The following is a 26,083-nucleotide window of genomic DNA, read 5'->3' on the forward strand; positions in this document are numbered from 1 at the left end:
ACTAATGAAGATCTTATCTTTGTCGAAATGGACTAAGGTGACCGTCCTAAACAGTATAAACTTTGTAATATATAATACAGGGACTTATCTTGACCAAATAGGACAGCCAAGTCCAGGTCATAAATAAGCCCGGCTTTGATTTCTCAAGGTGACCCTTGCTTTATGCCTTCCTTACGTGGTCATCTGATCCCTTTTTATGGTAACTAACGAAATCTTCCCTAATTCGTATAATTATTACCCAATTTAAAGCCAAATGTAATCGAGCACGTAAATCCTCTAGAATTCAGGACTATTTGAACACTCTATTGGTGGGATTCACTACGAAATCTAATGGGCCGTACGTATTAATTTCTTAACAATTACCCGCTAATCCATTTTCTTCTCAAATTAAATATTTAAGGCGGCAATTTGTGGCGCTTCCGTTTTACGCAGCGTGGTACAAAGAAGAGAGGACTATTTGGTGAAAGTAATTTTCAAAATTATATTGTTACTTCGCCTTTGGATCTTGTAATAATTATCTTTGGTCTGCTTTAACAAGCGTTTAATTTGAGTAGGAAATTAAGCTCTGCTTTACGTTAAATTGTACTTGATAAAGAGTCAAATGTTACTCATCAAAAATATTTTATCTATACGCCCTATAAATTTTATGGTAGCCACGCCTTCAAAGAATATTGCTTTGTGCTGAGAATATATTTACAGAGTGCAAACAAATCGTATGAATGAGCAATGCAAATAACTAGAAATCGATCAAGCACTCTTTACAAACAAAGTGCTCGTTGCAGTATGCATGTGCAATACTAAAGAGTTAGAAAAAGAGAAAGACTTGCTAAAAGGTGTAATCTATTGATGGAACGATCGAGAGCGATGGCATATAGGTGGAACCTGACGACGCGCGTCAGCAGCGGGAGCCGAAAGCAGATAGGCAACTCGAGCGACACAAATGCGACATTTCAATTTGAGTATATATTATTCATGGTAATGCGTTAAAAGCGCCGGTATACAAGTTGCTCAGTACTGGCGGGGAGCGAGTAATCGCCGCGCACGTGCGAACACCAGGTAGGTACATAAGTATATTCAATGTTGTGCTTTAAAATTGTCGTTTCGCGCCATTTGCAGTTCCCGCGCCCGGCCGATGTGCCTCGCTTATAAAGTAACTCTACGAAATGTGGTGCTCGTTTTTATTTATCGTGCTCTATACAAAATCGCTTTTACCAGAAAACAGTATGTCGAAAAAAAACCATACGTGCGGATCAGTCGGTGTGAACAGAACAAACGAATTCAGGAACTGTGACTTTAGCCGTTAAACGTAGTCGATCGATGCTAGTATGCGTGCCTCCCGAATGGACAAACAAGATTGTTGAATAGACAACATAAATCTCATACGGTATTAAGCACACAGAATCTGATGGTAGCGCAACACACCGCTTAAATGTTCAAATAATTCCAATATGCGCATACAAGTTGAATGCCATTGTAATTTACGACTCGACATAGCCACATCTATCAGTTTATAATTTACACTTATTATATTTTATTTAAATACATTGTACTTAATTATATTTATTATTTAAACAATTTAATATTGATTGGTGTATGTACTTTAGAATGCCTATAATACTTAGGTACTATACATGAAAGGTAACATTCGGTTGTTTTCCTATATAAAAAAAATAAAAGGAGTTTATTTTTCGTTAAATATAATGTATTTTTTAATTTACCGTTAATATTAGTTTAAATTCCATTATTTCTAAATAATTCACATTTTTTCATATACAACGTGTTTTGTAATCAAATAAACTTACTTATTACATTTGATAGATAGTTTGGCAATTCATTTATGTAAATAGGGTATATAATACGGGACCTGAAACTGAGCTTTATGATAGCTTGATATTCATATCACAGTTTGAGGGATATACTCCCTTAACATCAACGAATTTGATTCTATTTTTGAATATGTAATAGATAACTTCAGTTTCATACTACATATTATATTATAACATTACATTGTAGTTACACATATGCTAGATAATAGTTGAATAGTCTTGATGCCATTCAAAGGATATAAGGCTAGTCTTTTTAATACTAGTTACTTCATTCACAATGATTACTAGTACCTACATGTGATTATCTTGTACATAGTCATATGTAACATTATTATGAATATATATGCTTCAAACCTGATCTGTGTATGCAATCAAAACTTTAAAATTCATTTTAGAACTGTGAAATATAAATCACGATTAAACTTTTTATGACAAACTTGTAACACCAATATATACCAGATGCTACATAGAATTCAAAGCAAATTAATTCTGCACTGCACGGGCACTATAAATTAATGTAACAATCGAGACAAGTAACTCTATTTAGCTATTACTAGCCAACAGTCAACTAGAGGGACACGTATGCTTAAAAATTTCGTTAAAGTTTACTGACTGTATCTTTAAATAAATATACTAATCGAGTAAGCAGCGACGTGCTGACTTTAATTTATATAAAATAACTGTATAAATAAAAGTCAGTTTAGAAGAAGTTACTTAATTTTCTCCGATAAGCATCAAAGCTCACTTTATCTAAAGTAGTGATCGTTATAATGAAATGATGATTATTTGATTATTATAAAATATTTCAGTTTTATCTATAATAACCATATATCTCTCATACTCTTAAGGATAAAATTTCACTTGTATTAGCAATTTCAATCTTCTTTTACTTTATAGCTTGAATATATTGAAGTGTAAAGATATAATAACAACCTATTGCTACTAAATTAGCATTAATAATAGATATTAATCATACATTGAGGCAGAAACAGTAAAGATTCATCAGAATTCTTACAGTGCGGTACTAGAGTTAACAATTACTATTGTATATAATTATACCTAATCACTTTAAGTTTATATGTCCACTCAATGTAATTGTATATTTATTCTCTTTTATCACCATCAAATCAAAAAGTATTCTTAATTCAGAATGAATTAGTGAGGAATCGTGAAGATAACACGATAAAGTACAAAATACTGAAACAACACATTCCCATAACAAAATTAATGTCTTCATGCACGACTTTTTGTTTTGTTTATGGAGGTAAATTCTCTAGTTCCTGTCGTTTTTCGCCTTGATGTCAGAAGGGTCGGTTCTGAGGGTCCACATTTTTCGAATTTATACGTTTTGCCCACAGAAGTCTAAAAATATAGAGCTATATCTAAATGTGTTTGCACGTGTGGGCGTACCAATGAGGTCGAAGTGAAGCTGCGGCCAACATCTATTATTCATCGCCGAAGACACGGCAACGAAATTTGTGTAAGTGCGTTGTGATCCAGCCAATCTCGCCATCTTTATTTCATTCGCAATAAATGGATTACGTTCTTCACAAACCTTGTTGCGTTATTGGCGTTTTTATTTGCTTTCATCAGCAATTGTCTCTTATTATTCCTTTATATTGTTTTGAAAAACTTGTAATAAGGGTTTAAGTGATTTGTGTTTTTAATAAACGAACATTTTATTGGAGTGTTACAGTTAGTTAACTATATTGATTATTTAATTATATTGGTAAACAACAAACAAATCCCGACAGAGCAAGTGATTATTATGTAATACACAGCATTATATTTATTAATAATAAAAAACAATTAATTATAAATAGACAATAAATAAATCGGTTAAAGAAATTAAAAGTGAAGCACTTCCTCGTAATACGGAATTTGGACGAATACCGATTTATGCGGAATTTACTGAACAAATATTTTTGTTTTCATAATCTCGATTCCAAACATGGTAAGAGGATTACGGCGTACAAAAATGAAATTAAAATAGCGTAAAAGGAAAAGTCAGTATCGAGGTTTCATAATTGAGTGGATAAAATGCGCTTTTCATTTATATTAAAGTGGACTATACATTTTGACCATCAGTAAGTACTGATTGTGGAATATTTCCACTATTTGTATTATGTATTTTTATATGTACAGGTTGTAAAAATCATTCTATTGTAACTGTAATGTTATTTAATAATTACGCATGAAAATATCAGTTCCATTATTTTATCAATCGACGACTAACAGTAGAGAATTCTCAATTTAATGTAATAATATTAATTAAAATGAATTTATTTCTAATAATAAAATTCTCTGCAATATATATACTATATTCCTATGTACATAAATAATTTTATGGAGATCAGAAGTTTTTCTTTTCATGGTGTAACTCGTTGTATTGTTTTGTAACGAGAAGTTCTACATGGGCAGTGCCAAGGGCTGTAGATTTATTAATACATGTAGGCATTTGGTAAACATATTGCTTATAACTATTGGATAACAACATATTACGTTTTATTACAATTCAAGCGCGTAAAGCCACGGGTCTAACTAATAACATTATATGTAAAATAACTTATAATTCTGCACAAATTAATTATTTATTCTATTATAGCTAGCTATATTTAGAACACATTATTTATGTATACTTAAAACAACTTCATGGAAAGTTTTAAAATATGGACACCCATGTTGTCTGTTTTAAGAGATAAAGTTAAATTAAAAAATTGTAATGTTAATGAATTGCATAGTTTATTATTTGTAATTACACTTCAACTGTGTATATATTTTTTTCTGTAAATTATTTGTATTTTATCTGTTAACTATTAGTATGTACCAATATTATCAAGTGCTAAAACTATGTGTATGCAAATATATTTAACATTTACAGGGCTGTTGACTGTCGAAGCAAATAATTTTATATGTATGTAACATCGAATTTCGAGTCTATCGTTAAATAATTTCTGGATACTTCGACGCTAATGCATACCACTAAAGACTGTTACTATACTTCAAACTGGATGTTGTTTGCTTTGCAGCATTGCTACGTGCGCACGCATGCAACCGGCTGCGATCGCAAGTGATGGATGGCGCTCGATATATCAGTTACATGACCCCCACTTCGCCTCTCGAATATTAATCAAGTTTATTCAGCGTTGTACTGCCGGAACTCTTAATTTTCTTCTAGTGTGGATGACGAAACCGGATGTATATTTTAGTTACAATCAATTCATGGCGACAATACCATATTCAATTGTTATTAATATGAATTTCACTCCGTCTACGGTTATAGTTATTTTGAAATGGTGTATATGTTACTGGATTCTAAAATTGAAAAATCTATATATTAAAAATATATCAATTTGGACCAATCGGCTTAACCGATCCGCCTAAGATTTGGAGAAAATTGCTGATTTTATAATATTGTAAATATTAATTGTAGATATAGAGATTATATCAGAATAATACATAATAAATTATTCTAAAGATGGTAGGGTAAGAATTTGTAATCACAAAAAATGTCTTGCTACATTAAATCATGCATACTGAGAAATAGAAATGAATCAGTATTACCGTCAACACAAAGTCAAAAGTTGAAAATGCACCTTGACTACTCTCCCTTTAATTAAATGATGATATAAAACGTAATTGTAGGTTTTTCAGTCACCTATGCGACTCAAAGGATTTCATAAATACTTACTTACATTTCATTATTCAAATTGACAATTTTGCATACGTGCAATTTTTATATTTTAATTATAAAAATTGCACGTATGTTGAAAAATTGTCCTTTATGATATCGGTCTGGCTTTCAAGACTCTTTGTTGTAAAGCTTACTGGTAAAATTATATGAAATATCTAAACAACATATTCAAAAACATTAAAAGGTGTTAAAAGTTGAGGAAATGACGAGGCCTCACCTGTAACCAGCTGCCATCGTTTTACCGTTGGTCCAAAACATAAATTATTACAAGTGAACGTAATCGTCAAACTTTCTTAAAACAAGCCAGAACAGCAAAAGCAGAAATTTGCACAAAATTACCTGACGCTGGTTTTAAAACAAGTCATTTATCAAGTGCCCAAAATCCAATGTCGAATGACTTAATATAAATATGGACGGAAATTTTAAAATATAAAACATTAATTATATGTGAATGTGTGATAATAATTTTAATTTGTAATAAACAGGCTAGGTAATGTCACTAACCGCATATAAACCACATTGGCGAACAATTAAATTAAAATTCAATGAAATGCACATTCTATAGTACCCACTCAACCAATATTAATGTTCGCAAAAAGTCAAAGGATCAAAACATAGGCCTGCATGCGTGGTTTGCGGTTCCGTATATTATGGTATCTCGGAAAAAGGCGGGTTTTGATTGACGCTGGCAATCGGCTTAATGTAACCTCGAGGCAAGTTTTGCGCGGCACACAAACGACTGGTTAAATTTCAGAGGTCGACGCAAAGCGACGCAATCTCTCACACGTCACATAGAAGGAGCTTTCCATATAATTCATTTCCCTATTCATATTTGTCTTAGGAGTTGACTCCTCAACCCGGGGTCTACGCACGAAAAACCCAAAAAGACTAAAGGAGGACGTAAAATGACATGATATTTTATGACTGGGATGTTATTGAAAAAGTTTTGTGAAAACATATTTCTTTCACTTTGCCATTCATACAAATTGAATCGAGTCCCTGTTCTAAAGTTATGGAAGTGAGAGGAAACAACTACGAACGCTGGTTTCTTTCCGCACACCTGTGTGCGAAAGGTAAAGAGAATATGGCGTGATCAACGACCAATATGATGCTCGCTTTTAGCTATCTCTGAGCTACTATTGGTCCCTGATCCTGTAATATCTAAGCTCACGCATTTCGCATATCCATTAGGAATCCGTACCTAGAATTGTCGACCTACAGTCGTATGGTTTATATTCGTCGTTCAAGATTACGTGACTGGAAATAGTAAAATCGGATGATGATGTTGATAATGTATAGGTCGTAATGGGCCATTGCCAATAAAACCTTATAGGTAAGCGATGGATTAAAAGGAACTAGGTCAGGGCAAGGCCACCTTATGAAAATAACGCGATTCGGCTACTCCCGTCTGAGTCGGAAGTATCGCGTTATCTATCTATCGATGCCTACTTGTTCCACGTAAACATGCCCAAGTTAAGCGTGTGTAGAGCTTACTGATAAGTCAAACAATTGGTACCATGCAATACCATGCAATACAATTGAGCAAATGTTTTTTAGTTTGAATCATGTTTTATACGATAACGAAGAACAGCTAATGCATGATAATTACCTCCTCTATGAGTTTTATACAAGCACTGTTAAAAATAAAATAACAAAAATCGCAAATCAGGTACTCAAATATTGTTAATTGTTAGTGTTACTGCGACCGTAACATATTACGTTTGCAAACTCAACTGACCTGATCTGATATTTAAAATCAAAGTGATATTGAGATTATTATCTTGAATTAGTTTGATTTGTTATTGGTGATTCATTTGCAGCTGAGTTGAGCTAGATAGGGTATTTGGTGTTCTAGTTAGGCTCTGGGATAAATACAAATCACCTTAGGCTACAAAAGCCTTTCGGTTAATTCATTCTATCATTAATTTACGCAGTAATTAGAAATAATATAACTTTATTAATTTACAATGATTTATATTTAAAGATCCAAAAAGTACGACACAATTACACTAACTTTGCAATACTTGGAGCTTGCGCTCGGATCCTAAAAGGAAAGTTACATGCACTCAATAGAGGACCGCTTAAAAAAGTTTCTTTTAAAAATGCCAATGGAAAAAGCAGTCCGCAACTTTGCAATATCGTCCACTTGTTCCAAGCAAATGAATAATTATTGAAATTAAAATTCTTATTTCGAGTCTCATTACAAAGTTGGAAAAGGGTCAAGTTTTATATAATTATTTAAGACATTTCCTTTTTGCAAAACTAAACTTCAAATTCGTCGATATTGGATCTATTGTTGTGATGTATAAATATATATTTAAGTATCTATTTAAAAAAATATATAGTTTTCATTAATTCAGTATTAAATATCTCCAGTTATTTACTTAACAAACAGATTTATTTCTTATTCTTGGGTATTAGCGAGATACCCAAATGTTAAATTTAACAAAAACATATATTTTAATAAAAATGTGCTAATATATGTATATAAAAAATATTTATCATGAGATTTTACAAGTGGGAAAATCCGCCATGTACTCTATGTATGTATGTGGTTCAAACAATTCGCCGTTACCATGTTTGCCTACACTCTGCTCATTTGCTCCCGTCGTTATTCGCAACAGGCGCAAACCCCAGTTCTATATTTTCACAGATATTTTTCTCGTTCTACATGCATATTTTTTTCTATTATGTAATTGGAATAGCAAACAAACAGACGGCCAACCGGATAGTAAATAGTAATCGTTGCCTATATACATGAACGGCCCTATGAATATCATGTTCTCATGTGACGTTCGTGATACCGTTCATGAGTTGCCATTTCGGAGAATCAAGATGTCATCCCTCTTGTCCTATAATTTCACTATCTATTCTTAAAATCGAAGTATTATAACTTGCAAACCAGGCTGCTTGGAAGCTGAAATAAGTGAGTCTGAGAGTCATATAGAAGTTTTTTTTTTTGCAAATTCTACCTAAAATGGATTTATTTTTAAAAATATGGTAGTTATCCAAAATGATAGCATTAATAGATATTTATTAGCGACCACTGACTTTTCATTCCAATATTAAATTACTAACAAATTCGATCTCTCAAAAGATACGTCCCTAAGTCAATATCGTAACTTTTGCCCACAAACTTAGTAGCCGCAGTGGCCGGCTAAAAGTTTCATGTGGTTGATAATTTACATAATAGAAGACGGTAGGTCTATCCACTATCGGGGTCATCCAAACTTCTGTGGATTAGGGCTTTCACGGGCAAGGCTTATCGGATTTTGAACGAATTTCGGGATGCTTGCGATGGCAACGTCATTATCGATATCCGATTTATATGCAGATTGGGAGCGGAGTAGCTAGCGGCGCGGGCGCGTTGGTGTGACGTCACTCTACCGCAGCCGCCTCAGACACCCGGTCTACGAGCGCACTCTACATAAATAACCCCACTAACCAACCGCAATCTTCAACTTTATCTTACTTGAAGATTATACAATTAATCCCTTCCCTTTACATTCTCGTTGGAACTGAGATCCTCGTTCAACTTTTGCGCACTCAACCCGACGAAGACAGAATCTCCATTGTAAGGATTTAACAATTTGTCCCGGCTCGTTGCATTTCACAGAGTAATAATAAAATATCACAATGGATGTCAACTCTATTCATGATAAGTATCCAAGATGAAGAGCGTCAGTAGCATATTTCAGCAAATCAGATATGACGAATGAATTTGTGAGAACTGTTTCGAGCTTATGTATAGTATTATGTTTCTTTTATTATTATATTTCTAGGTATATATAATTATAAAAGTAACATCAAACTATATTTATTTATAGTATATATATTATTGTTGAATATAAATATTGAATGCTATATGGATAATTTATTTTTTATAGCTACGTGAAGTAGGTAAAATGTAGATTAGATTAGATTAGAAATTTTTATTTTTTATGTAATTATAAACTAGTGAAATGAAACTTATCAATTCGTATACTTCCATTCGTGTACATGCTAAAAAATATTTATTTGAAATGTGGAAAAAAAAAAAAAAAGATAGAAACGTCTATTACAAGAAGTACAACTTTTTTATTATAAATTACAGATACGCTATATCTGAGTAATATTGGATAGACAAAGTTTATTAACATCTCACGAATATTTTCACGGCAGCCAGATTACGCGGGCCAAATAACTATAAACTACCAATTTAATTTATACACAATTATACGATTACACGAGAATTTACAATTTACTGTATTATAAAATTATTTGTAAAACAAAAACAGAATTAAGTAAACGTGCTAATGAACAGGAGCAATTATTATGGCTTACGTTCGCTTGCACAACGTCAAGTATTGAGTCGATTGCAATTTTTCACTCAACTAGGTATACAATCTGAGCTCTATTTATTGTATCCAATGCAGGCCATTGTAAATCAATTAAGCGAACCTGCAACTTTAGGTTGCATTTAAACTGTTTACTTAGAAATTTGCCCATTTCATGAACGTGGTGTTATATCGACTCTTAATATATCGAAATATGTAGATATTTTCGTAAATGCTCATAGTTCAGTATCATGCAACATCTTTTTTTTATTGTTACGGATATATCTATTTTATTCTGTAAATACTAATAATTAAATATCATATACATTTAATTACTACTAATTTAATAATGATTACAGTAGAAATTATTTAACTTTTAAAATAAAATAGTACAGGTATTTAACAAGCAGTGTAAAGCGTCATGGCGTTCATTTTAACGAACATTAAGCTCTTAAATTGTCTTCAATTTTATTCCAGTCGCTATATCCAATTCTGACTTGATATAGGGGTAAGACATGTTATATAAAGACAATTCTCAATTCAATTCCTCTTCATAGATTTATTAATGTAAAACAAAATCTATAGGTCTGAAAGTTTGGTCGTAGTTTTGATGTTTAATTAGTAAAAAATATTTTTAGCAATACCAATACTATTCATAATATCCAATCACTCTTAAAATATTTTTAAAAATATAAAACTTTAAGAAAGATGGTTATAATTTATTCAGATACTGCTAATACATTTTGTTACGTTCATGTTTCAATGAACTTTGTTAAAAAAAGATGGCCGACAACGCCAACACATCATTCATCTTTCAGCCGGGCTGTCTATTATGAGTTGCAGTTTTTAAAAAGTTGGTAATTAACAGCGGACCGCGGTCCAGACCAGGTCCCAAGTTTTGAAGTGTTCATAAAGTTTGAAAAATGCCCCAATAATAATTAAAAGCGAGGGGCATAGGCTACTGGTCTTTTTTGCTGCGCGCACGCGATCAGATAAGTCACGTAATTAAAAAGTTATCCTGGTAACAAGCAAATTTAAGATTACAAAATATATATTAATCTTTCTTTATCAATAAATATATTGAGGGTTGAAACATTTACTTTAAAATATTATATCATAATTTATCTATCTATCTTCACAGGAAGTAATCAAATAGAAGTAAATCCAACATTGTCTCGTATTATATAATACTTAATTCACCACATGCATATTTTTAATGATTACTACTTCTAATTACACGCTGTTTTTAATTACTCCTAAATCCTTAATCAGAGTTGATACAAGTATTTTCTCATTTTTACATAATCTGCCCGTTCTGTTAATTTAAACTAATTTTTCCAACATAAGAGTTACATCATGAAAGATAATTTAAGACTCATTCAATTCAATCTAATGATTCCATCTTATTTACTTTTATATCGACTTATTTCAAGAAGCCGATGTTATTACGGGTACAGACTTTCTTTGTGCTAATACCAATGTTCCTTTGAAGCTGAGCATGTCTATTGAAGTCTAAAGATAACAATAGATTTGTCTTTTGAAGTGTTTCAACGGTTTCGGAAACACAGATTTTTAATCATCTTTAGCTATCATAATTAATCTATCGATACCCCAGTTTTATTATCTTGATATTGAAACAAAATATTTTGTGGTGAAGTTGGAAATAATAGTTTACAATAGTATATAGTCATTTTAATTAAAGCATATTTCTTACTATATACATAGTACCTATATATTAATAAAATAGGATATAGTTCTGTATAGTAAAGCAAATATGTAGGAATCTATAAAAATATATAGAACAATAAAATTAAATATTTGGCATAGTAGACAAAAATTAGAAGTCGAATTTGTTCTCCCGTCTACTTGATATTATAGTCAAGAAAATTTAATTTAAGTCAATAAAACTACTTAAGAGTCCATTTTATTGATATAAATTTTCTGTTGTACAAGTACATATTTAATAACTAATCGCAATTAACAAGTCAAAAAGGTATTATGTATTTTCAACATCAAATCATTCAAAATATTGAATTCGTCTCTATTTGTCTCGTAATCAGGCGCAGGTTAATAAGTAATGAAGCGGATACGGCCGAGTTTTGTTTGTTAAAGTGATTATTCAAATACGGAAAGCGTTTTCGGGTTTCCCTAAACTTCCCTCATATTTTATTCACAGATTTTTCACGGTTTGAGAAATACGTAATTGCTAATAAGATTTGGCTTTTGGATTATACACAAAAATATTTTTTTATTAATATTAAAGATTGTAAGATCATGTACATGTAAGAGTAGTGACGAAAATATAGAATATTTTTATTTAAAAAATACGATTTTAATTTATTTTTACTAAAGTTATATTTTATGGATCCTTCCTTAAATAGTGTTTATAAATTATAAAACATTAGAATATAATTTATAGCATACGCTCATGTAAAACGTATTATGTAAAGTATCAGAAATATAATAATGAAACTAAGCATTTTTATATTCTTGTCTATGAAATTGGAGCGTTCGCGTAATTTGGAATTAAAAATAACGTATATTTATTAACACCCTTGTTTTAGCGTGACCTTATACTTAATAACTATTCAATAAAATTTACTTTACTGGTATGTTAATAACTTTGGCAACTTCTCGACCAAAAAGTTTCCTAAGAAAACTAATCCCGAGATTATTTCCAGAGGTTCCCAATCAATTCGCCTATAAAAACACAGGGACAAAACGGTACCCTCTGTGAGTTAGTGTAGTAGATACTCCTCGGAGAATCATTACGAAAATACGACAAAATTGTAGAGCGTCTCCGACTTGGGAAGGGGTGTTATTTATGGAGGGCAGAGGCCGGAGTGTATCTGAGTGGCTCTATTAGCTCAACTAATATTTTCTTCTTCAAGTTAATTGTTATGTCGCCTTTAAGAGCAGGTGGCTTGTCCCATTAGGCCGCCACGGGCGAGTTAATGTCGAGACACGAAACTTGAGAGCCACTGAGGGAACTCAGAGCCGCGGAAATATTTAAACAAATGAAAACTTTTTCTTTATGCCATTTCTCGAAGAGTGTTCTTATTGTGATTCGTTTTTATTGAGTTTCCTCCAGCTTTGCCATTAAAAGAATCGGACAAGCGTGAATCCAACATATTTCTTATAAAGATATTCAAATGTAGGTATTGTATATAATAAAAAATGCTTAACAATACATGAATAAGAAGCAAATTCATACAAGAGTTTTTCTAAATATAACGTTATATATATGTATATTAAACTGTTCAAATGCAATTAAATCGTCACTAGATTATAATATTGATACATACTTGGGTTTTATTGTCGATGTTTTCTTAATATTCATAATATATTTTCACTTGATTAATTGAACAACTTACAATGGTAAATAGATGATTTGAACAACCTGTAGAGCTGAAATGTAGTATAGTTTATTACTTTATTCAGTATTAGAGATATCAGTAATTATATTAAACCAAGTTAATAACAGGAACTGTTTGATAGTCGATCTACAGTTCCTGCAATGGAGGTTTCTCTTCAAAATTTCTTAATTAAATCACAACAGTAGTGAGTTGGTGAGTATTTCGACTTAGTTCCCAACTAAACAGGTTAGTAACACTTCACATTGATGGACGCGCGGCTGACCATTACCACTGGACGATTGTTCTACAACTGTCCAAGTAGCGAAGTAGCTGGAGGTCAGCAGTCTACATAGTTTCCGTGTTCTTTAACTGACAGTACATTTGCAATAGTAGATTCTTGATTAAACGTAGATGTTTGTATTAATAATTTTCTATAGACTTCAAAAAGTAGTGGTATAAATTGAGAATAAAACTAATTGTTACCCGTAACTTTAACTTTTTTTTATTAAAATTAATAAAATTTCGAAATTAAAAGCATAAGTTACTGCTTAACTAGCTTCATGTAAAATTTCCATCAAAAATTATTTGATAAATTGCTTCGATTATTTATCGGTTTATTCGATTATTTCTGTCGATTAACAAGAACAAACAGACAAACATTTTTTTTAATTTCTTTAATGTTGGTACCGTATATACTTTCATATACATTTAGAGAAAAGCTATTCATTTGAAATTACAAAGAGAAATTGTTGACTTACTATAAGGCTACGGAAACAGAGAGAGAGTGAAAGAGGAGGCGTAAACACATATTGAGATATATGTATATTCTTTTGTATTATTTACGTTTTAGTTAAACTAATACCACTTCCTACATTGAAGTAATATTTAAAAACTTTTATATCAACTCTACAAGAATGTACCCAATCAACATATCGAATTTTTCCCAAAATATTAAAAAATAATTTACAGTTACAGAATGTTAATTAACATGTTTGGACATCCTTACTAGTTAGGTAGAAAAACAGCAAGTATGAAATTAGCAAAGTTGTCGGCAATAACACAAGAGTGTGCCACACATCTCCCGAATATTAAAAGGGGAATTAGTATGGTCACGCCTCTATATGTTCATAAATGTTCTTCTTAGGGTTCAACTCATAACGCTTAAGTTTACGTGACTTGAGACCATTCTGCATTACGCACATCCTACTGACGATAGGTACTTCCCGCGTTGCATATTAATATGAGTTAGAGACTTCAAAGCACGCATCTTTGGTTGTTTATGAAAAAGCAAAGTTTTGTTGTAATTGCTAAATAAAATAATAAGACATAGATAATAAAATACACAACACAAACATAACACAATTATATACATACAATATATTTATATGAATAAACCATTTTTAATCCGACTGTATGCCTATAAAAGTAATCGCTGCACATACGATCAAATATTTAAATCCAACAAAACCATAATCTAAAGGTAATCGCACACAAGCATTAACTCAAAAGACACCTCTGAGGTTCGACATTGATCACTGAGCCGAACTTCGGTTTCGCCGTAACGTCGCCCCAGGGAGTGGCCCCGAATCGCGGCAGTCACTGTCCTTGTCCTACACACCCAGTTACAAATAGGAAAGAAGGTAATGACGCGATATAGGCCTCACAAATTGCCCGTAACAATACCGCATTAGGTCACAATCTATGTCGTAGGATACGTCATAATCTATTTTTTCGGTAGGAACCTCAGTGATTTGGTCAGGCAATGGCCGATGGCTTATTTGATAAAATATATCAATGTATTTTTGTAACAAAACCGAGTAAAGGATAAAAATAATATTACTATATCTAGTATAAATATTACTATACCACTATCATCGGCACCATCTTTGATAGGTATTTATTGGACGGTTACTGATAAATAAGGAATTGTTACAGTTATATATAGAAAATTCTTAGTATTTCTTTCTTTAAAACCCTATGCTTTTTTAATTTATTTAAATTTCTTAATTTAATATAATTTTCTTAGTCATGTAGGCTAACAAAATTGTATTAAATTTTTCATAATTCTTAGTTTATTGAATAGCTTTCGCATGCAGTAGTTATTGAACTTACTGTTCCGGATGATGGTAATAGGTTCCAATATTTTACTAACATGAAAGTGGAAATTTACAGGATAACATAAGCAGGAGAAGAATAGAGTAATAGTAATAGTCAAATATTATATATTACACCAGATCGTTATTATAAATTGCATATAATATCTAATATTTATTACAATACTTGTGAAATTAATTATTTCCACCCTAGATATACAAAATGTATCCATTTTACAGATACTGAATATCATTTTATATTCGTCTACCACTATTAATTACCTATCAACGCCTCCAAATACGAGTTGAGGTAAACCAGATACCACGAAATGGGACAAGTTATCCTTTACAAATAAACGAACAATATTTGGATGTGTCGATGTGATGTGTAGGTAAACATATTCTATTTTGAGTTCCATCCATGACTATTCAAGATTTCAACTCAATATTTGCTACTTGGGTGAGTATTACGTATGTAATAATATTAATTCAAATTATTTTCTGTATTTCAATTGTATTCTCTGGCTCTAGTAACTTATTTATTCTTAGTACTAAATTAGTTTAATGTTTCAATTTTAAACCATAATTAAATATTAGATACATTTCGTAAAATACTATGGGTCTTCTAAGACGTATTTTGATAGTAACGGGCACACTAACTTATGATGAAAACCATCAACAACCTCTTATCGTGTAAGTAGTATCTCGATATATATGATATAAAGAATGCACTTGTTATATCTATAAGTTAGGAGGAAAATGTTAAAAATATAAGTGACTCCCGATTTTCTACGATTTTATTCAAAATTTGTTTTATAAGTCTACAAAAATGTATTCGAATACGTTTTGTCATTTAAGCGTTATTGAGTAACAAACATCCAGATATCTTAGATTAGAGTAACTTAGCGTTGTTTTTTCAGTAATCTCATTTCTCACACCCTTGATATTATTGCATCCTTTCACACAAACCATTCATGGCTCTACTCTTCTTTTATATCCGTTCGTTATCCAACTTATTCTATTAGTAGCGTGGTTCTTATTCAATCTGATATCTAATTCCGGCAGAGTCAACCTTCAGTTCGGATATTCTGACAGATATTGATACTTAGGCTTGGTCATATTAAGCATAGGTACTATGTATAAATGTTGTTATTATTTTTTAAATATGATAATTACAACCAGTCCCAAACCTACTTATTATTCTCTGTCATATCCGGTTTTAACAATCCTCATTAATGCGCTAACTATTGTCCTGTTTGAAATTATGCACATAGCCGGACCGGATCTGCATACTATATACATTGTTGTATTATAAATGGTCGTAATGTACACGGACATATACTATATGTAATATAACCTCATTGAAATCCTTAAAGGTGTATTCTGTTAACATTTAATGTATTTGAGTTTTTGTATTATTAAATTGAAGTATGTACACAATCAAGTTTAGATCTTAAATTAAGCATATGTTATATTTAGTTGAGGTATATTCTGTAACAATATTCTCAATCTCAAAATCTGTAATTTTCATGACATTACAGCCAAATAATTATTCTTATGGTTAATAAGGTAAACATTATATAAAGTGCATAACATTACGTTTTAACTGAAATTAATAAAATAAAATTTAAGTTTTAGTAATACTCATATATTTAGTAAATGATACTTCAGAAACTTTCCCAGGAAGTACAATACGATATAAAAAAAATACATACTTCAGTATTGTAGAATTTATTATGGAATTAACCCTAAATCGTTGCAACGATTTTGCTATTAACGTAATTGGTACGTATAAACTAGTGATGAAAATCACCTTATTTATTAATTTAGTAAAAAATAAGAAATATCTAAAACTCTTACGCTTCTTTATTAATATTAATGATCTATGAAACACTTTATTAGAATGAAACTCTAAATATAATTCTTTATTCGTTTTAAGAATGAAGTAGGGCGTCTTATTTTTTAACAAAAGATCTAAAATAAATCACTCGCTCTCGATCCTAAATTAAGGAAAATTTTTTATTCACCACAAAAGGGGATTGTTCAGTTCACGCATGCTCAAGTAAAGCGTAGCAATTCCCGCTTAAACAAATCACCACTAAACAAACGTTTCTACAGGTAGGAATAATTCAGCGAAAGGTCACCTGTTACGGGTATTCGACATCGATCATCGGGAGTGTGCTATGTAGACCTTCCCGTGTAATGTTGCCCTGGGGAGCGGCCGACGCCGGCGTCGAGACAAAGCTCCCAAGCCCCCGCCTGCCAAACTCAACTTGCCCGCTTTTATACGCACGCACATTTTTCACTGTGGGTCATTCCGTTACTCGCTCTGTTTACCCTCGCCATGCCGCGATACGACATATCTAACGCATCTGAAAAGTTAATAAGGAATTTATAATTAACCTGTACGTATTCGCATGCGGAGGCGTCACGCGTTGCCGTCGACATGAATATTTACAATGCAATTTCGTTCTATTTCACATTTATCACTGGCTTGCGTTAACGGGGAGTTTTAAAAATATTCCTTCGTGGCCAAATTTAGGTTCGCGGGCAAGGCGGGTTAGGCGAGCGATGACAGCGCATCTGCTGGCTTGTATTGTTCGTGTCCTAACCGCCGACTTTCCATTTATTTCTCTATGAATACGTTATTACCTGCTCGCCCCCGCTTATCAAAGTTTATTTGCAGCGTGTGGTTTACTCTGTACCGGTGCTTATTCGTTATTACAACGGCGGAGTGTTTTATTGCCGGGGCGGGGCTCAAATCGCGCACGACGCCCTTGTTTTTCGCTATTTTTCCTCGCGATCTTTGAGGATTTGAAGTTTATTTTATGTCTTTTCTCTTGTTGCAGATTGAAGACGCCATGTTAATGTTCGACAAACAAACCAATAGGCACAGAGGTAAGTGTTGCTTAATTTATTTATACAACGCTATCTACACTGTTTTAGGAATAGAATCGATAAAACATAATAAGGCATTAATGATTTAATAGGACTTTACGCAGAAGTAATTTTTTTACTAATAATACTTTTCGTTCGACGACGACTAATAATACTTTCGTTTCGATTCAACTCAATTGAATATTTCATTAATTTACTTTTATTCTTAAAGCAAAAGATTGCGTGTTATTAATACTTATAGGCAATTATTTGACTTAAATAAAATAATTGGCAATTGTACCTACTCACGTTTGTTACCTACATTAACATCCTGTAATAGATTCGCTTTCAAAAAATAAAGCTTTATTTTCTGCGTGGAAAAAATATAATATAATGAGTTCAATTTATATTGGCCCTAAAGTTTATTTTTATTTATTATTATAAATAACTACATATGTGTTTGTCACGAAAGTGAAGAGGGTAGTTGTTATCAACAATCAAGAGAATATAATTTCGTTTGGGTTAGGGTCTTTTGTACTTTGTCACAACAATCAATCAATAATATCAAAGTGACAAAGTAATAAAGTGTTTATATCGAAAATAGTACAACTATATTTTGGATATAAAAATCATACAAATACTTATATACAATTATGACATAATTAATACAAAATCATTAAAGCTGTCTTAAATAACCTTTACTTTTTTACTTACAAAATATTCCTAATATCTTTAATATCCATACTACAAAAACTCACTAAAATCGTTCGACTCAAATTTGTTCTTTAATTCTGTTATTAATGCTAAGTAAATTGTATAGAATTTAATAAAGGCCATTCTTATATTCCGAACAATGTATAGAATATAAATTGTTAGGATAATAACATATATTACTGATCATAACTTAGAAGACACGCACGAGCAGTAGCGTATCAGCTTGTTTTTCTCAACAAATACAACACAACATTGAAAGGTTTGCATGTCACACACGGAAACATATCATTTTTGTTCGCGTCTCGGCTCATTTCTTCAGGCATCTTCGCCACAAAATCGTAGCCATTTAACGAGTAGCAGATAAATACAACTCTCGATAAAATGCGGCCAGCTGAAACAGATCTGTCGCAGTTTACACCCCTTGATTCATAACATAAAATTGTATATGAAGGGTGAAAGTCACGGGAGTTCTAGTTAGAGTGGTGAAACGGTTGGCTCATGCGAGCCGAGGCGAAACGGAGGTTCAAGGTGGCATCGCAACTAAATAGGTTCACCGTTTTTCGGTTCGGTATTGTGCTTCCCTCCCTCGTGATACGACTATTCCCGACTAATAAATAACAAATCGACACCCAGATAAAATATATGGTTTCCTAGTACAGATTTTATATTACAGCGAGGGTAAAAGGGACCGCTTGAGGGATGTCCTATTTTCAATTTCCGCGTTCCCCTTATTTTTATTAATAACTTATTTTAAAAGTTTTGTGAAATGAGCGCGTAAATAAATTTATCCCAAAACACTAAAGTCCAGGGGCTTATGTAATCAGTTTCTTTCATTATCCCCGCAACGCGTAAGATTTTAATTAAAATCCACGAAAATCGTATCAAGGCAAGCCATCTTTTGTTGCGAACGAAGGTTCCCTTGCAACAGTTACAACAAATACAATGTTAAATTTGCTTTTGTAATCCCCATTACACAAAAACAGGTTGACCCAAATATTCAGCCTCGGTGAAATATCGTTGCGCCGTCATTTATGCAAGTTCGCAAAAACGAATCCTGTTTCGTTGAGGGCTAAGCGAAAAACATTCCTTTCTTGTTGGCATAAGACATGAAATGATATGCTCCCATTTTACTGGCCTGTACGGTTGTGCCCTTTACATGTCATTTGATTGATATTTTCAGAACTTTCTACTGTTAATTATTTAAAATATTTGAAACAAAGTACAACAACAATAACTATAAAAACATGTCATTAAACATATTAAATAAAATGCAAATACACCATATACATACTTTTGTAATAAAATTATCATTTTCAATATATTATTATGTAGATAAAAATGTAGCCCTGAAAAATACAAATTACATTAATCCTCCAGCATAAAGATCCGATATTATTCAAACATGCAATATATAAAAATATAAGTTGGTAAGCAATAATCTTATATAAATATTCCTTAGGCCGCCCCTAATACCACTGGCGGGTTATTATCCCCACAACGTAATCAGTTGGGTCGGGTTATCCTAGCAAGAAATGTAAAAATATCTGCTGTTTATTTGTATCAAACTCGGAGAAGAGGCAACCCAAACGCGTATTCAAACTGAATATGAATGCAAACTGCCCCTGCGAACGGCCGGAATGGCGAAAATCAAATTAGGTATGGCTTGAATACTTCACGGCGACGTCGGGAAAAAAATTGAAATCAAATATTCATTGACTTTCAACCGGATAAGCCGACCCACAGCCATTTCAATACATTTTATTATCTATTTTTCGCTGCGAGGACCGGCCTCCGTCTTTGCAAAATGGTGTATTCTCATCATCTAAATTATTAACGAAAATTTTGTCAATGGCAATACCGTTAATAAATTGAAATCTGTCCAGATTTAAATTTATTACCAGCGTCTTATTATTAAATGAGACAATCGGGAAACGTTTGAAATGTTTCATTATTTGTTTTCTGAGCTATATACATGTGTATGAGAATAACTGTAATATTATTACTAAAGTTACGTATATTAGTGAATTTTTTTTAATAGACATTATGATGATTTTTTGTTTGTCTAGACCGTTATAGTAAAACATTTTTTTTCTCATAATGGATATGTTAAGCGAATAAATCACATGTTGAATAGGGACTTAATTCAAATGGCGATTTCTGTTTAAAGCTGTTGAATCTGTGAAAAATAAAAACCTTTTAGCCTTTTCAGTACATTAAATATGCGGGAATAATGCGTTTAATAGCACCCTTTACTTTATTTACGACCTTTCCTGCTGGCAAAAAAAATAATTAACGATGACCCCTTGCAAAATTTCTATTGTCTTTTTTTAATAACTTTATTTTGAGCCAATAAAACACTTATGATTAAACCTTTTATTTTTTACAAAGATATATTAATTTCCTGCTTAAAAGAATGAAATATAAAAGTCGGCATCTATGTTCATATCTAATATTTGACAAAGTCAATAAATGGCAAAAATTTGTGATAACTTAGATACTTATTATTCTCCCCGACACATTCCCAGCAAAGTAACGAACACTGATCAACAACCGTTTCCAAGAGTATGTTCGGGTTCGTTTGCCATTCAAAGTGTCAACTGAGCTTGAAGAAAATACCATTACATAAAGGTAAGACTGGTAAGACACGAGACGTAAGAGGCAGAGTTCATAAATATTAAACAAAAAAACTAGCGCAAGCAATCTCAGCGGAGCGTATTCTTACGGCGGCACCAGCCTGCCTCCAGCGCCTATGGGAGACATTTCTAAGAATGCGTGCCTACTACCGTGAAAATTTCACCTCTCACTTTGCATAAGAGTAGTGTTATCTATATTTCATTTGACGTCGTGCGTGATATGTAAAGACACCTATCGCGTGAATCATAAATGGCGATCGTTTTCTTCGAGTGTTATAAAATTTCTGTGAGCCGAAAGAAGCGAGTTGGGTACTCTATATAACAGTGTTTAAACTTTATGCCCTTCACGTACTAAAGTTTCTATGCATCCTTTTATTTTATTCATAAATTTTCATATCTACATAGAACATATAAGATAACAATACGAGGAATACTTGTAAGATCAAATGATGGCAAAATAGAGTCTTAGAGTTTTATATCTGCTTACGCGTTTATAAAAGAACTACAAAAACAATTATGTTAATAATATATTCTTTACAAAAATACAGATCGACATTTTGAAAACTAATTCTGCGGCCAAACAGTTAGCATTTACTATTTATTGATTTGTTTAATATGAAGAAAAGCACATATCACTGAATATATCAATGGATATATTATCTGGTTTTTCATGTTTAAAAAAATAGTCAATAACAAAAATTATTGTGGATAAATAAATCAGATTTTTATATAGCAAAATATCGTTCAACTGAATTGGAAAAATACTTCTATCTAGCTATTTTTGTACATGTCGAAGCATTCTAATACTGGCAAGGGTTCTAAAGCAAAGCTTTCAGACTGTGTAAACGGAACAATTTTATTCACAAGTAAGCAAAAAGTAAAATGGTCTTTATTGCCGTTTCGTAAGGTCGATGTTCAAAGTTTTGTTCATGTATTTACCTAGTACTAAGTAGAAGCACGTGGTTGGCTCCCGAGGGAGAAACGGGAATACGCCGAGTTTAGATGCATCTCGCGGGTTACCCACAGTCCTTGTTAATATCATGTATATTCCAATTACATCATGTAACTAGGATTTAACTTGTTATTTTCGAAACTCTGTCCAAAAATCACTAGGACAAATTATTTCTTAGAACATTTTTTTTAAATACATTGTAAAATATTGAAGCCTATATCTGTTTGAAGCTGTTTATTAAAAAAAACATTCAGGTCAATGTGATTCCTTTATATTTCATTATTACATTATAGATTTTTAATATTTATAATTTTTAAAATCAATATACTATGGACAATCCGAAAATTTTACATATTTATAAATAAATGAAGCCGTTATTATGTCATAAAGACATATTCCTAAAAATCTATATAATATAGGTGACGAGATATATTTACATACCGAGATGAAATGTCAATAATTATATTAAAAGTTCGCAACGACTGCAACTTTTGTAACTGATATATTGTGATTGCAACGGTAGATAGAAGCAAAATATAAACTTAAATGTATATACAGTAAAGGTATACGTCTAACTATTCATATTTTATAAGGTAAGAAGATAAATGATTTTATTTTTGTTATTCCTATGAAATTAGCATCAATATCGAACTAATTTAAATAAATTAAGGTGAAAGTTCATATAAATTATTGTTATACCTTTTTTTGGTAAAACATTTTTCATGAAATTTTCAATACCATTCTTTTAGAATAGATTCTCACTAGTCACAACGTTTTTTACAGTCAGGAACTTATTATTTTTTTATGCTATATAATAATAAAATACATAGACCGGATTTCACACGCTTTAATTAGATTTAAATATAATTTATTGTCATAATTATTTCTCCCGATATTTCAGATAATTTTGAGTTCGTGGTCGCGGATGGAAGCAGATGGAGAATGTTTATTATGAAGTTTGAAGTAATTTTCAATTAATTAAAATGTTTTCTTAATTGATATTCTATCAAAATGTTCCGGGTTTGTATAATAAACGCTAACCATGCTGAGATACGGGTATAATATTCTACATTGAACTTAGAATTTGAACTAAAGCAAGTTCAATCTGTGTTTTGCTCTCTACGTATTTACATACTGGGCGGTTTTTGTACCAATGCAGTTCTGAATTCGTATTGAAATATCACGAGCTAACTGAATTGAAGGTTACCCGCGGCTTAGCGTATTTATTTTTCAATATTTGATAGTTATAGGTATGTCCGTTCTCGAGATACTTACATTTTATCTTCGCATAATTTTTTTTTAAATTCGTTCAACAGTATTGTCATGTAACATTAACAAACAAACTGGTAGACACACTTCCGCATTTATAATTTGTGTCAATTTATTAGCAATGATAAAGATTGATCAATATGGTTCAATGATAATAAAACCAGAGTAATAAAATAACAATACTAATTAATCTGAAGCTATGTTATACCTAAATATACTCAAAATGGTGGACAAGCAATTTGGTATGTTGACTAAATTGATAAAAATATTGAAATCGACTAATATCTCTGCTTACTCCTCGTATAAATAGTCTCTATAGTTATTTATATTTTACTTTATTGGCTAAACACGGAACTTCTACGCCAGAAAATTCGATTTAATCTCACAGGCACGCAGACCGAACGGTAAAAGTTAGAGGCCTGAAACTTTTAACGTAGATTAGTCTCGTATCTACGCAGTGCAGTATAACGTATGATACCGATCGTTCTGGAAACTAGTGTACACCAAGTACCAAGTGTAACTAATACTGCATTTATATTCTAAAAGATGTTACATGTAAAAGAGGCGACATTTTGTTTCTATACTATAAATATATATACCATAACTCATATACTGTGCTTTACAGTTGAGTATAAGTTTCGGCAATATTAATGTACTTACTACATTTATGTACTGTATTATAGTATATAATATTCTTTTTTTAGAATTCTAAATACTCACATCCATTTTTCTGTTCGGTAAACTTGGAGTATGTATTACAATCAATCATTATTATTATCTATCCAAAATTTGGTATTTTCTTAAAACATTACTGCATCTGTCACTACACAATCTTGGTATGTTATGTATAATAATCACAATTCTGTAGATGAGCCTCACAAAGTATCCTTTGTGTGATATTTCACTTCAGTTATGACTAGAATATAAATTCTATTATTATTTATCACTATAACCAGTACTAAAATATTAAGATGCTGCTACGGTACAATCTATATTGGTTGCAATAAGTCTATTTTCACGTTACTGAGAGTTTCAAAGCCCAGTGGAGAACGCTCCGAGAAATGGTGAAAATAGCCGGATTTTACCACGTCTATCTCTTCTTGACTCGTCTAAACTCGGTACTGAATAGAAACTTATAAATGGATTTGTTAAAAATAGATTTATTGCAAGTAGTTATAAAATAACATACAATAGAACGAATAAGAATGATATTTGATATCTTTTTTTTTTTGTTTTTTAGAATTCTCAATACGGTGGTACGACCCGAGAGTCAATGGTTAAACTAAATATTGTGAATATAAATTCAAGTAAGACAGTATCAGTACAAGTAGTAGTGTCTATGTATCACGTAACAAATGACGTAGATACTATTGGCTTAATAGACCATATGAAATACTCAAGCTATTCCTAAATATCTGCGACGTCGATCCACCAATCCATATTACATAGACTGTTCGTATGACACAATGACATTTCAATCGCTTCTACTCTATTTACCTTTAAGCTCCCAATAATTTTCCACGATGTCATTTCCTATACTCACTATTTTTTACCCTTTCTTTTTTGTGCTCGGTCCCAAGTATTTGGGTAGAGGAAGTGATTTGCTAAAACACACTCACGATGTACATTGTGGAAGCGTCAACTCCTTAAATGCGCCATTGACGATCGATTACAATGGTTCCGATAGCTATCCATTCTTAAGAATTCATTGTTGTTTATTCCAATAGAATTAATTATATAAAGTACCTACATATATTGATCGTACTGTATATATTACAATACCACCTGCGTCTGCACGCAACCACGATACCATAATTGCCGGAATAAAAAATTTACTTTTCTTTTCTTGTGCTATACCAAACGCTACGTATGGACGAAATTTTATGACAATTGATTAATTTAGTCTCCAAATAAACAGTTTTCTAACAACAACTTTCACATTTTTGATATTAGCTAGCTTCGCTTTGATATAATATGCCTTCAAATAGTGAATGAATTTGCCAAATCGGTGTCCACTGCCCTAGAGTTTACTTTCTTATTAATATATACACTCATTCTGGTTTAATAATAGAAATATCTAGCTAATTCAATTATATAAGGTATCGTGAGCATGACAAAGTTTTATTTTTTTTAAGAAAACATTATTAATCATTCTACTAACTATCTAACTGATAAATGATTCCATCCTCAATCAGTAGCAGTAATATATTGAACGTATAGCTTGCTCACAATACTAATAGATTAGTCCATATGCTATCAAACTACATTAGACCTGTGGGACTAGAGTTGCATATATTATTTCCTCTGTAAGGCCACTGGAGATCTTCGAGATGATTTGAACGCAAATTGAGTG

General features: G+C 31.8%; 1 protein-coding gene across 4 annotated transcripts in view; it reads left to right on the forward strand.

Moving 5' to 3' along the window:
- Nucleotides 1–26,083, forward strand: part of LOC131848493 (RNA-binding protein Musashi homolog Rbp6) — a 516,162-nt gene that overhangs the window by 375,089 nt on the left and 114,990 nt on the right. For all 4 annotated transcript variants that reach the window (XM_059198379.1, XM_059198377.1, XM_059198376.1 and 1 more), the window contains one exon: nt 18,135–18,183. In XM_059198379.1, the coding sequence (XP_059054362.1) occupies nt 18,135–18,183 (49 nt within the window). The remainder of the gene's footprint in view (nt 1–18,134; nt 18,184–26,083) is intronic.

This window comes from Achroia grisella, unplaced genomic scaffold (assembly GCF_030625045.1).
Source record: "Achroia grisella isolate CSIRO2021 unplaced genomic scaffold, CSIRO_AGI_Agris_v1 utg558, whole genome shotgun sequence".
NCBI lineage: Eukaryota > Metazoa > Arthropoda > Insecta > Lepidoptera > Pyralidae > Achroia > Achroia grisella.